This window comes from Acartia tonsa, chromosome 6, assembly GCF_053477335.1.
Source record: "Acartia tonsa isolate MP-2025a chromosome 6, ASM5347733v1, whole genome shotgun sequence".
Taxonomy (NCBI): domain Eukaryota; kingdom Metazoa; phylum Arthropoda; class Copepoda; order Calanoida; family Acartiidae; genus Acartia; species Acartia tonsa.
In genome coordinates, this window is record NC_137265.1 from 31,468,885 (window position 1) to 31,481,538 (window position 12,654).

The window sequence follows — 12,654 nt, forward strand, 5'->3', positions numbered from 1 at the left end:
TCGATTTCAAACTTTGCATGATGATTCCTGTAGTAGTTGGGTACGATTTAGAAAGCGTAGCAACTCTATAATCATTACCAGAATGTCCGTACGTCCATTTTAAACATGTTGATTTTTCTACTTTTTTAACAATATATTTTCAAGTGTTTTAATTATCCGTTTGATCTGATTTTTGGTATATTGATTCCTGGGACAACAAAGAACAATATTATAAGCGAAGCAACTCTATAATCAAGTCCAAAAATGTAAGTATGTCCATAAACATTATCCTGTTTTTAAGCAGTTTTTCAACAAATTTACCTACAATTTTGATTCGACATTTATACATTTATGTTCCGATTTTTCAGTTCAGATACTATACAAGTGTTAATGTCCGTTTGTCCTACCGTTTCAGTGCTTCGCTTTTATGGATGTTGTCATCCTTGTTTATTATCATTTTGTATAAAAATACCTAAGGTAAAATACTATCAGATTTTGCAGGTTAAACTCCTTGTCAGAATGAATGCTTTAGATTTTAATAACATTTTATTATTTAATCTCCTTTTAACTTGTTTTTAATTCGAGAGCAGTGTGAAATTTTATCCTTTCTTTGTAGTGAAATATAATACTGTAATTGTTTGAGAGAGTTTACAAATCAAAAATAATGTAATTGTAAGTAAATAGATATATTCTATTTTATTTAAACTTTATCAACCAAATAAAACATTAAGTTTTAATTTATATTAAATTAAAATATAGTTAGTTTATAATCTTTGTGCTATTTATGGACAGTTTTTGGTATAGGACTTACTGAATTTGTAGTTAAAGAGTTGATATGCCAAAAAATCTTAGTCAAAATGAAGTAAATACTAAAAAAACGTAATGTGTTTTCCTGATATTGTAGCAGCTGTTCCCGGAATCAGTTTTCTAAAAATAATATAGTATAATAGTTATTTATCGCAGCTTTCCGTGGATAGTAAAATAAAAAAGATAAAATTAATTTTATTAGCCCTGAGGGGAAGAATGCAAGAGCTAACAAAACTGGCATAAATTTTATTTTTATTTTATTATACGTTGAAAGTTGTCTTAAATATTATGCAAAACATTATTTTTCAGTATTGCTCTTAGCCATTTCTAATCCAGCGAATATACTGTAAAAAAGTAATTTAGTGTAAATATTTGTTTTCAATGTTAAGAACACAAAAATCTCGTTAAATTGTTCTTTAGTTTATTTGTACACCCAGAAAAAATTTTACAAAACAGAACGATTATAACCATACTTTGCCTCTTGCATAAAAAGACATTTTTGGAAAACAAACCTATTTTTGATGCTCCTGTTATTTACTCAATTTGACTAACAAGACTTAATTTGTCTGTTGATTTTTTGGGGAATCGTCACTTTTGTAACATCGCACTATATGGGGCGATTCGTCGTATTTTGAAAATGGCTTTTTTAGGTTATTTTAGGTTAGGTTAGGTTATAATGGGTTAGGTGATTGCCCCACAGGGTTAGAGCCCCCCGCAGGGGCTAGAAATAGGAGAAAAGCTACTGTGAAAAATACGAAGAATCGCCCCATAATGTGCGATGTTACGAAAGGGACTATACCCATTTTTTGTTGTGTTTGTCTATCTATGTATGTTGTCATCCTGGTTTAAATGAAGAAAGGAGGGAAGGGGGGGGGGGAAATCTTACTTAAAAAAGAAAACCAACCTAATTTAACAATTATCCATCTTTTGTTTCAAGTTTGTTGGCTAATTCTTTTTTTAAAATGTTTTACTTTCAAGGCATTTAATTTATAATTTGTTTAATATTGTTATGGAAAATGTATGTTTCAGAGGTCAGACTCACAACAATGAATAATAATTTTCTATAATGGATGTATAATATACGTGGATATTATGACATGGAAAAATGGTCGTCAATTTAGCTTGCATTGAACTCGTTTATTGGTCAGTTCGTCTTTCCCGTAGGAGGGGAGAGGAGGTATAAATGGGTTGAAAGTGGGGAACTATTTTAGCCCAGTACAAGTTTCACTTTATAAGAGAACATGAAAATCTGTCGTATTATCCAAGTAATAATATATCCATTTTTTCTATACAACATTTACTTTAAATCAAATTATATTATGTACAATAATAGGATTATTCTCAGAAACTTGGGGAAGGGTAAAACTATTTTCCTCATTTCATTTTTTTCTATCATAGAAGTAGAAAACTGCTTTGTTGGAGTGTAAATAAACCGTCTATTCTAGCCTGAACATTAATCAGACCAAATCCTCCCTAAAATATGGATTCCTGATAACTATAGCTCTATGAACCCGAATATTTTTTGTAATAAATTGAAAATAAGGCCCAAGCAGTCAGTTCCTATGCCTGCGGTGTCCAAACCCTTACAGGCTACCATGTACCTAATATAACCTAACTTAACCAGATCTTAAGTAAAAAATAAACATTATTTTTCAAAAGAAGGTAAGGAGGAGGGGGGGGGGGCACTTATAGTGGAATTACCAAAAATGCTTTTCAGACCCTCAATTTATTGATTAACAAGGAGAGTGAATCTAAGATGTGTGAACCCTTTATGCATGACACAAATTTTGAATGATAAATGAAACTTTGCCATTATATCAAACATATTAAATCAATTAGATTAAATTGTATAAGCCAGAAATTGTCTGAAATAATTTTATATTAAATTCATAATAAATTTGGTTTGTACAGTTAAATTAATTGTATTCATAAAAACTTAAAGTAAATCTAAGCTAGTGAGGGGTAAAAACATTTTTTATAAATAGAATGCATAACTTACAATTATAAATTTCTTTTAAAATTAAATTCAATTCTATCTTGGTATAATTTGTAGAAAAGCAGAGTTTTTTTTTGATAAACAATAAATATAGAAATTAGATGATCAATCCCTGTATCGGATTAATAAGAACATAGTAAAGTAACAATCTGACCACATTATTGGATGGAAAGTGTACAAATAGTTGTACTTAAGGGCAGTTATATATTCATATAGTTCGTAATTCATAGCTAGTTGAATTTCTTAGGATAAATAAAAATGATATCATATGTATATGCATTTAAAATTGGTTCGACTTGGATTATTATGACACAAACTTTAAACACCAGAAATGAAATCTTCAGCAAGTGTCCACACAGAGAAAAGTTCCTTCTTTCAAAGTGCATGACGTGAAACATATTCAAAGCAGTATTTTTTTTATATAATATGTATTAATTTGTAAAACTGCAAATGATAAATATGACCTATTTTTGTCTATTTAAAGATTCCCTTTAAACACCTCCCCCTTTTTATATAAAGATGCTAATTCCCCCCCCCCCCCAACCCCAAGAGGATATAGGCAGTAAAAAACCCCGCAGGGGGCACAATTTGCTAACACTTCTTTCTCATTTAGTCTTTAAAAAGGATTCAAAATGCATGGACATATATCTTTTTAACTCTTATTTTATACATCTTAACCCTTACAGATCGGGGGGGGGGGGGTCATATTGACCCCCCCCCTCTATTTTTTCAATGTCATTTTTTTTGTAGGTAAGATAGAGAGTTGTGACTTCATGACTTTTTAAGTTTAGTAATTATACGTCGGCAAGAGTTGATTTTATTAGGATATCTGGTCTGTGTCGGTCGTGGTGTCCGGTCAAAGTCGGTTGGGTAGCACCAAAATTAAAAATAAATTCTAAATAATTCTTAATTTCTACATTATGACTTTGTATATAAGATAGAAACCTAAAAGTTTTTTTGTTGAATACTGAGATATCAATGACCTTATGAGAAAAGTGGTGTTATGACCGTTTGACCACACCCTGACCGACTTTATGACCGATTTTTGTCCGGCTTTTACTACAGACATATATCATGAATATCGTGGCTTCTATTACAGCTAGAGACCTATAAATTTTTTTGGCAAATCCTTGAGCAATAATAAACAGATAAAAATATTAATTGGCGCCGCAACCGCCGTTTTACCGCCGTAACCGCCGAAAATGGCGGTTTCCGTTAATTGCTGTTTTTTGGCGATGATCAGAAAAAGTAATTTTTTTGTTATGAAAAATAAAAGTTCGTCCTAAAATTTGGTCATCCTAGCTGCAAAATTGGCCGCTCTACAGCTGTTTTAAAATTTAGCGGCTGGCCGCTAAAAAGCGGCTAAGGAGCGGCCTGACTGCTATGACTAGAAAAAGTAATTTGCTCTAAAAATACACATGAACCACCAGAAAAAAATTTTACGTCTTTATCTGTAACAGAAGCCGAGATAGAGGGGGGGGGTCAATATGACCCCCCCCCCCCCCCCGATCTATTAAGGTGGGAATAGGGGCCCGATCTGTAAGGGTTAATTGGAACTGATGATCTATTTTTATAGAGAAACATATGTATTCCACCAATAAATAGTTAAAAAATTAAATGTGTTTATACATATAATAATGATTGATCATCTAGTGTAATAAAAAACCCGCGACCGTGGCTCAACACTTAGCGCTTCCGCTCGTAGTCGGGGAGGTGATAGGTTCCAATCTCGGTCGACACCGTGTCATAACTAAAGACATTAAAAATGGTTCATACGGCAACACTGTCAGGTGCGCAACATAAATAGTTAGAGTAGGCGGATGCCTTTGGTTGTCTTGGTGATCACTTGGAATCAAAGGAGAATCCCACCCCAATCAACTAATAGGATAATAAATCTATTGGAAAAATTTACACAAAATCTGATTTTATTACCTGTGATGTTGTAGGTGTTCCCTGCTTGTTACCAATCAACAAGAGAGTAAGAATAGTAGAATTGTGGAGAATACTGTTTTCAATGCAGTACTCTGAATGAAGGCCTTGGGCTAAAATATATTTTTAAAACATAAAGATCCTACAAAAGCAGACGTAATTGAACATTTACAGATCTAAACTACAACGGTAGAAATTTTAATAATATTCTAGTCTATGGGTAAATAATTTTAACCCCCTCTTCCATTCTGTTTTTTTTATTTAATTTTTCAGATAATTCGTAGGCAAGGAGAAAAATCACTCACTATTCCCATTTCATGTCATTTCAGAAAAAAAGGGAGGGATTTCAGTGCTCGATAGCAACTTTTAGGAAGGGTACATACATATCTAATAAAAGAAATATTTTGATCTTAGAAAGAAAACAAATTAGTAGGTTTCGTCGTATTTTTACAGTAGCTTTTCTCCTAATTCTAGCGCCCTGAGAGGGGCTCTAACACTGCGGGGTAACAATTAACATTTACCTAACCTAACCTAAAATAACCTATAAAAAGCTAATATGAAAATACGACGAAACCTGTTACTTTGTTTTCTTTCCATTATCCAAATATTTGTTCGTAATACAAGTAAATGTTATTTAAAGTTAAGCAACATCAAACTAAAAATTGATTTAAAATTCTGAAAAATAATGATAATGGGCCATATCATACAGAATTTCCTGATCACAGTAGCTTTTGATAGGTTATTAAAGGTTTGGTTAGGTTAGGTAAATGTTAATGATTGCCCCGCAGTGTTAGGAAATTTACCCTCTGCATTGGTCAGAAATAGGAGAAACCCGCTACTTCGTTTTCTTTCCTTTTTGAATTTCCTCCTTATTCTATGACTTGATTTCAAGTGATATAATAAACATGAAGCTAGGAATTTCTCTAATATGATATCAATAGAAAAAAAAATGTTTTATTTTGCTTTTTACCTTTAGGATAAAGAGTTCCATCTGTAGTTATATTAAAATTCTCTCTGGAATATTTGTACACCTATAAAAAAAATTCATATTTAATATAGGTTTTCATAAAATAACACAACGATAAAATAAAATTTTAAAACAGACGTAAAAATGTTGCAGGATTTTTTTTTATGTTTAATACTCTATTATTTTGCTTGTTGATGATAGACAAAATTACCCCTAATGTAGATTAGAATTGTAGACAACTAAAAGTGCAGACAATTTTTTGCAAGCTAAGTTTTATATAAGCACAATTTGATTTTAAGATTTAAGAAGGTTTTTCGTTTTTAAAGCGTTTGAATTTATAACTCTCTTTAAAAATTTCTTAAGAGTAAAGCACAATAGGTTCAGCGGTTACCAAGATCAGATGGACAGACATTGTTTTGCGGTTTACCTGAAGATGTTCATGGTCATGACTCAGGTTCCATAAGTTCACCAGGTTGGGGTTATAAGATACATTCAGCGAGGAACCTAGATAAAACAAGGACTATTATGTTCAAAAAGTATTACCATCTTATAAGGTCTGTTTGTCTATTTTTGTAAACTTGTCAAAATCGCGTAGATGTAAAAGCATCAGTTCACGGAAGGATTTAGGCTATTCTGGGGGGGGGGGGGGGAAAGGTGTTGACACCTTTTCCTGGGAAAAAAACTCCATCTCAAAACACTTTTTTCTTCTTTTTATCTGTAGGTGGACCAACCCCCCCAACAACTCTTAGTGAAAAGTCCCTAAAGTTTATATGATAGAGAATATTTCGAACGTTTTTCTGTCACAACACTTCAAAATTGACAGCTTTTTCTTTATGCTACTAATGGAATAATTATTCTTGATATTTTGAATGTTAAGAAATAAGTTTATATCTTTTTACATAAACATTAAACATTTAAAATCTTTAGTGATTTCCCTTATATTGCATATGGACCACAAAAAAATTTGTAAAGAAAGAAAAAATAGTTTTAAAATGCTTAGTTTTGGTCGCAAGCATATCAACCTCTGGGGGATAGGTCCTCTCAGGGTTATGGCCCACCGAAGGGGATATTATAAGCAAGGCATGCTTTACCAAAATTTTAAATAATAAGGGGGAGGGGGAGATAGATGGTCCATGTATAGATCTGAATGATTGCACCAAATCTTTTGCAAAAAAAACTATAAATAGTAGATATACTTAAGAAATTCGATAAATTCTATTTGTATATTTATTTACTTATTTATCCATTACATTATTCTGGTATTCTTATAAAACTTTTCCTCTCTTCTTTCACGAGTTACGAAAACCAGAATTTCACACTAAATAATCGGCAGCCGCGCTTTAGCCGCGCATAAGCCGCTTGTATACAAAAATATTGTCTGTTTGGGAACAGGTTTAGACATCCAGCTGAATTTTAAAGTTATAATATGATGATTTCACTGATGCTTACACGCGGCTGCCGAGCCCTGAGATTAATGCTTTTTTAATATTTCATACTCCTACTCTAACATGCTTCTTATAGAGAGGTTATTTGTATAGAAGCAAAAGAGTTGAATATTAGAATATTAATATAAAGTTGATTGGAGGTTGCACCTGATTTTCATGTACTCTAATAAAGTAATACTTCTAGCTGGCTAAAATAACGATCATAATCAACTCCCTTTACCAAATCTCATCATGTCTTACTGGATGAAGGAACTGACCTATAAATGAGGTCCATTTTAGTAACTTAAAATGAATACAAAGTTTTCCCTGTCAATATATCTACGTATTCTATATCCATTATTAGAACAAACCTGAATTATCAAATCTCCAAAGATCTTCTGTGGATTCAGGATAAACACAATTCAAAGCTAAAACAATAATGATAAGATCCATTGAGTTTAGGTTTGATTGAAAATTATAAGAAATTAAAGAATAGTTATTTCTCGCATCGTATTATAAACGGCTTTCCGCGGATATAGAATGTACAATTATATATTAAAACCAGATTTTAGCCCATAGGTGCCGTAGGCACGGGCTAAAAAAGCTGATTTTAATCTTATGATTGTACAATTATATATTCGTAGAAAGCTGAATATAATACGATGCTAGACATAGTTTTTTCGTATTGATGAGAACCGGTTCCTGTCCACCGGATTCGAATGAATACGAGATTAGTTATTTCTCGTATCGTATTATAAACGGCTTTCCGCGGATATAGAATGTACAATTATAAGATTAAAACTAGTTTTTTTTAGCCCCGTGGTGCCGAAGGCACCGGCTAAAAAAACTAGTTTTAATCTTGTGATTGTACATTTCTATATTTGTAGAAAACTGGATATAATACGATGCTAGACATAGTTTTTTCGTATTCATGAGAACCGGTTCCTATCCACCGGATTCTAATGAATACGAGAAAAATAATTATAAGATTCTAAAGTTTAACAAGGGAATTAAAAAATATTTCAACAGCAAGTGTATTTTATTTGAATGTCTAAAAAAATGATTTCTAATTGTTTATAAATTCTCTACTTGTCCTACACATAGGTTTATAGCCATTTTAGTAGGTTAAGGGGCAGTAACCCACCTAGAAAGTACCTCCTCCCAAGTATTAAAAATTATATTTTTACCTTTATTGAAAAGCATATCCATAGGACAGCATTTGTTAACACAGGGCCAGCTTGTACATCTAGGAGCTACACAAAATACTCCATACATCTATACATAGATATTTAATTATAAACTCACAAAATAATTTAGATTTGAAGTTTATTTTGCATTACAAATTGTTTCATGCACAGATATGTACTTTCTTTATTTTCCTATATAAACTATAAATAGATAGATAGGTTATTAAAAAGAACATCAATTTGTAAAACATGAACTAGACTGCGTCCCAACTATTGCAGACAGCCTAACTTAGCATTATAATGAGTCACGCCTGTTTTTGGCCAAGGCTTCTCCTTACTCTTTATATTAATGTCTCTTATCTGACATAGCAGCAGTAGGTACAATTTTATTGTCTTTAGCTATGACACGTCTTACGCCGAGATTCAAAGACGAAAGGATGCGCAACGTGTTTAGCTACAGTCACGGGGAAATGATTTCTAACCATCTACATCATCTGAAGAAAAATGTACCTGATTTTCTGAAGTTTTATCAATACAAGTATAATCAGAATATTCCTTGCCAATCATTACTCCTCCATTCACACGAATATTATGCACCTTAAATTAAATTAAATTAAATTAGTGCATTTGGAGTATGTTATTTGCTGTACAATATCTCAATAATGGTGCTTGAAAATCATTTCAATATTTTACATTGAGATTGACAATATAAGTTTACTGTACCAAAATCCATTTTTTTAATTTGAATCCTAGCAGACCTAAATTTATATTTAATTAATGTAAAAAAACATTTGCATTATTACATTACCTTTTTAATGAATGAATGAACATAAAATACGTGGATATTGGAAATACCCTGATAAAATGTTTCTTCCGGCTGGCTAATATAAGGCTAACCACATTTTACCCAATCCGCTGCCCTGACCAAGGAGGAAGGTACTGACCAATATCTCAGGACTATATTATCAACCTAGATTGACAACAACAAAAATCCTCTGTCTCAATATCCATATATTCTATGTCTATTAATGAATATTACCTTTAGGGCGACTGGTTTAAAATTTTGTGGGCACATAAGGTTGTTATAAGATACTTTTATGTTGTCCAAAAACCTTTAAAAATAGCAATTCTAAATATTTCAAGATTCCTTATATTAAAAAATGGTTATATCTTTATTCTCCTAGAATTAAGCAGTGCATTTATAGCCCCCGAGGGGGGGGGGGGAGGGGGTAGTGATAATCCCTACAAGTTAATATATCTTCTTTACTTATCCTAACTAATCTAACCTACATAAAGCAAAAAAATAAAAAAAATATTTTTAAAGTTCCTATGTGGTCCAAATAAGATCTGAGGGAAACTATTGTTTACAGATGAATTCTTTTTAAAAAAATAGCATTGCTATCCTGTCGTTAAAGGTTTGAGCCTCAGAGAAAACTACAAATCCTTCTGGCATCCAGGGGTCAGTTCTGGAAATATAGATTTGAGAAAGATAGATAGACAGAAATATATATATAGATAGCTAGATAATGAGACAGATAAATAAGAAGAAAGATAATATAATTGACTAAAACAAAGTATTTGACAAAAAATTCTTTGGTAATTAAGATTAAAGTTCATAAATTCAAATTTAAAAATAATAAATGAAAAAAAATGATGAAATTTTTTTTATGTCTTTTAAAGCATGAACGACAGGCATACTGACAAAACAAGATAAGATGCGCACATGCCATAGTAATCTTTACTGAAAATTTCTATCTTCATTCCTTTATCGTTACAGACTGACAGACGGTGGAAAGATAAAGTAAATTACAGAGTAGCTCAGAATGTTTTAATCTATTACTTCCACAAAAAATTAAATGTTAAAACCCAAGCTTAAAAACCTAGATTAAATTACCTAGAACTCTGTTTTTGTGTTGAACAATGTAAAGTCTTCTCATTCAAAATTTCATATTCTTTGCAGCATTTTCTAGAAAAAAAGATTATAATGCTTTAATAGTTTAATGTCATATTTAAGTAAACAAATTATATTCTTTGTTAGATTTTTCTTTTGAAAAAAAAGAAATTAAACACAGTTTTTTCAATTTTTTTTTATACTTTTTGTCAAAATAAGCAAATTAACTAAAAAAACTCTATAGATAAAAAAGAGTAAACTGTTAAGAAGCACATTTGGATTAGCCTTGTATATGGAAATGAAAAAAATAGTTAGAGCATATTTCAATTCAGTACATTTTTTATTTTAATGCTAAGAGGGAAGCAACACTAGACTGTAAATTAAACTGTTGGTCCCCAAAGTTTTTTTTAGCACATTCCCTTATTTGCTGGCTTGACTTTTATTAAATCTTTATTGAATGTCCAAGCTTTTAGTCCAATAATTTTAATCTAAAGGATGGATAATTTTGTTTATCTAAATGAGGGGGGGGGGTATACATATTAATTAATCCCTGGTTTATTAAAAAGTTTTCGCTACAATGTTTCTTAATCCTGCTTGTTGTCTAGCTATACTTAACACCTGCAATGTAACTAAGAAAATTCAATTATGCTGTAAAGAAAGTGTAATGTAATAACAAAACAAAACAAAAAAGTATCTTTGTAAGTATGTATATTACAGGAATAGTTATTCACCGCATCGTATTATGAACAGCTTTCCGCGGATATAAAAATGAACAATTTTAAGATTAAAACTGGTTTTAATATAATGATTGTACATTTTATTTTCGTAGAAAACTGGATATAATAGGATACAATACATGATCTTTCAGTATGGCTTAGAATCGGTTCTAATCCAGCGGATATTAATCGGTTTGGAAGCCATAGTGGAAAAAAATTAAATTATTACTTTATAGCTGTGATATTTTGAATGGTGGTGGGTTTGTTAGTTGTACTGATTTCCATTTGATCAGTAATAGCAGCGAGAGGTGGTGGCAGCTCAGCTGTTGTTGGCGTTTCTGTAACAGCATCTAAACCTAGCAAATAAATAATATCAATCAAATTATATCAATAGCGGCTACACAACCATAGGGGTCTCTTAATGCATATAAAAGAGGGGGAAGGGAAGGATGTCGAACTTTTAAGAATTAAAAAAAATTTTTTTTAGTAAAAGATAATCTTTAAAACTTACATTTAGTTTTAAACAAAGCACTATCCTTTAGATATTTTAAAAGCATTGAAAAGTATATAAATAATATCCTGTAATAGAACACAATCAATTATTCATCCAAATATTATAACATTTTAAAAACTATTAATTGAAAAATAAAACTTTTCAAAACTAATTAAAATTTAATAAATACAATTTTTTCCATCAGTAGCGCAGCTGAAATAATCTTAAAAGGTTTATGATTGAATAGTTATCGTATTATAAACAACTTTCTGCAGATATAAAAATGAACAATTATAATTTTAAAACCAGTTTTGTTAGACCTGAGATGCCGGAAAATTTCTTTGTGGGTATAAACAAACTAGTTTTAATATTATGACTGTACATTTTTATATTCGTAGTTGATTTAATAAGATACGATACATGATTTTTAAGATTAATCTAGCGGATATTACCCGTTTTTGAAGCCATACTGGAATAGTTATTTCTCACATCGTATTATAAACAGCTTTCCGCGGATATAGAATGTACAATTATGAGATGAAAACCAGTTTTTTTAGCCCCGAGGTGCCGAAAATACGGGCTAAAAAACTGGTTTTAATCTTATGATTGAACATTTTTATATTCGTAGAAAGCTAGATATAATACGATGCTAGACATAGTTTTTTCGTATGGATGAGAAACGGTTCCTATCCACCGGATTCGATTAAATTCGAGAAACAGTTTTCTAATTGCCTAGTTTCTCCAAATAATTTTTCATTTTGTCTTTTGGCTGGTATGGAGCAGTTTGCAGATATAATGCGAAAGGGACGGCCCACAGGTAGCGAACATTGGACTGTAAATCACACTGATATTCAACGTTTTACCACTGTGTTATCTTATTCGTTCGCACAAAAACTACGTGTACTTTTTAAAATTTTTGATTGATTTCGTTCCAACTTGTAGTGTCCAAACTTTTCAACAATTTATCATAACATATAGAAGAGGTAATTTTTTATATGCAATTTAAGCTGCTTCCTGATATTGTGTTATATACCTGTATCTAGATGATAAGGTTCCAGTAGATTTGTCAGACATCCTGATGCCATCAGCTCCCATTCAGTACCCTACAATTTTCAATTTAATCTAAGCAATAGCAGGCGTTATACATTCAAACTAAAAGTAATATTAGGGGAAATACCTTCGCCTAGAAACAGTTTCAGTTTATTTAAATGATTCTGTAATAAGGAAATATTTTATTGTAGATTTTATTAACCAGTACAGTGGCT

General features: G+C 31.3%; 1 protein-coding gene across 1 annotated transcript in view; it reads right to left on the bottom strand.

Moving 5' to 3' along the window:
- Positions 1-831: 831 nt before the first annotated feature.
- The window catches only part of LOC145323064 (uncharacterized), a 29,914-nt gene continuing 18,091 nt past the window's right edge, over positions 832-12,654 (bottom strand). Inside the window, exons 8-18 of the mRNA XM_080165446.1 lie at positions 12,423-12,492; positions 11,126-11,252; positions 10,184-10,255; positions 9,329-9,401; positions 8,800-8,886; positions 8,290-8,377; positions 7,474-7,530; positions 6,106-6,182; positions 5,682-5,742; positions 4,715-4,824; positions 832-906 (exon numbers count right to left, since the gene is read on the bottom strand). Of these exons, the coding sequence (XP_080021572.1) occupies positions 832-906; positions 4,715-4,824; positions 5,682-5,742; positions 6,106-6,182; positions 7,474-7,530; positions 8,290-8,377; positions 8,800-8,886; positions 9,329-9,401; positions 10,184-10,255; positions 11,126-11,252; positions 12,423-12,492 (897 nt within the window). The remainder of the gene's footprint in view (positions 907-4,714; positions 4,825-5,681; positions 5,743-6,105; positions 6,183-7,473; positions 7,531-8,289; positions 8,378-8,799; positions 8,887-9,328; positions 9,402-10,183; positions 10,256-11,125; positions 11,253-12,422; positions 12,493-12,654) is intronic.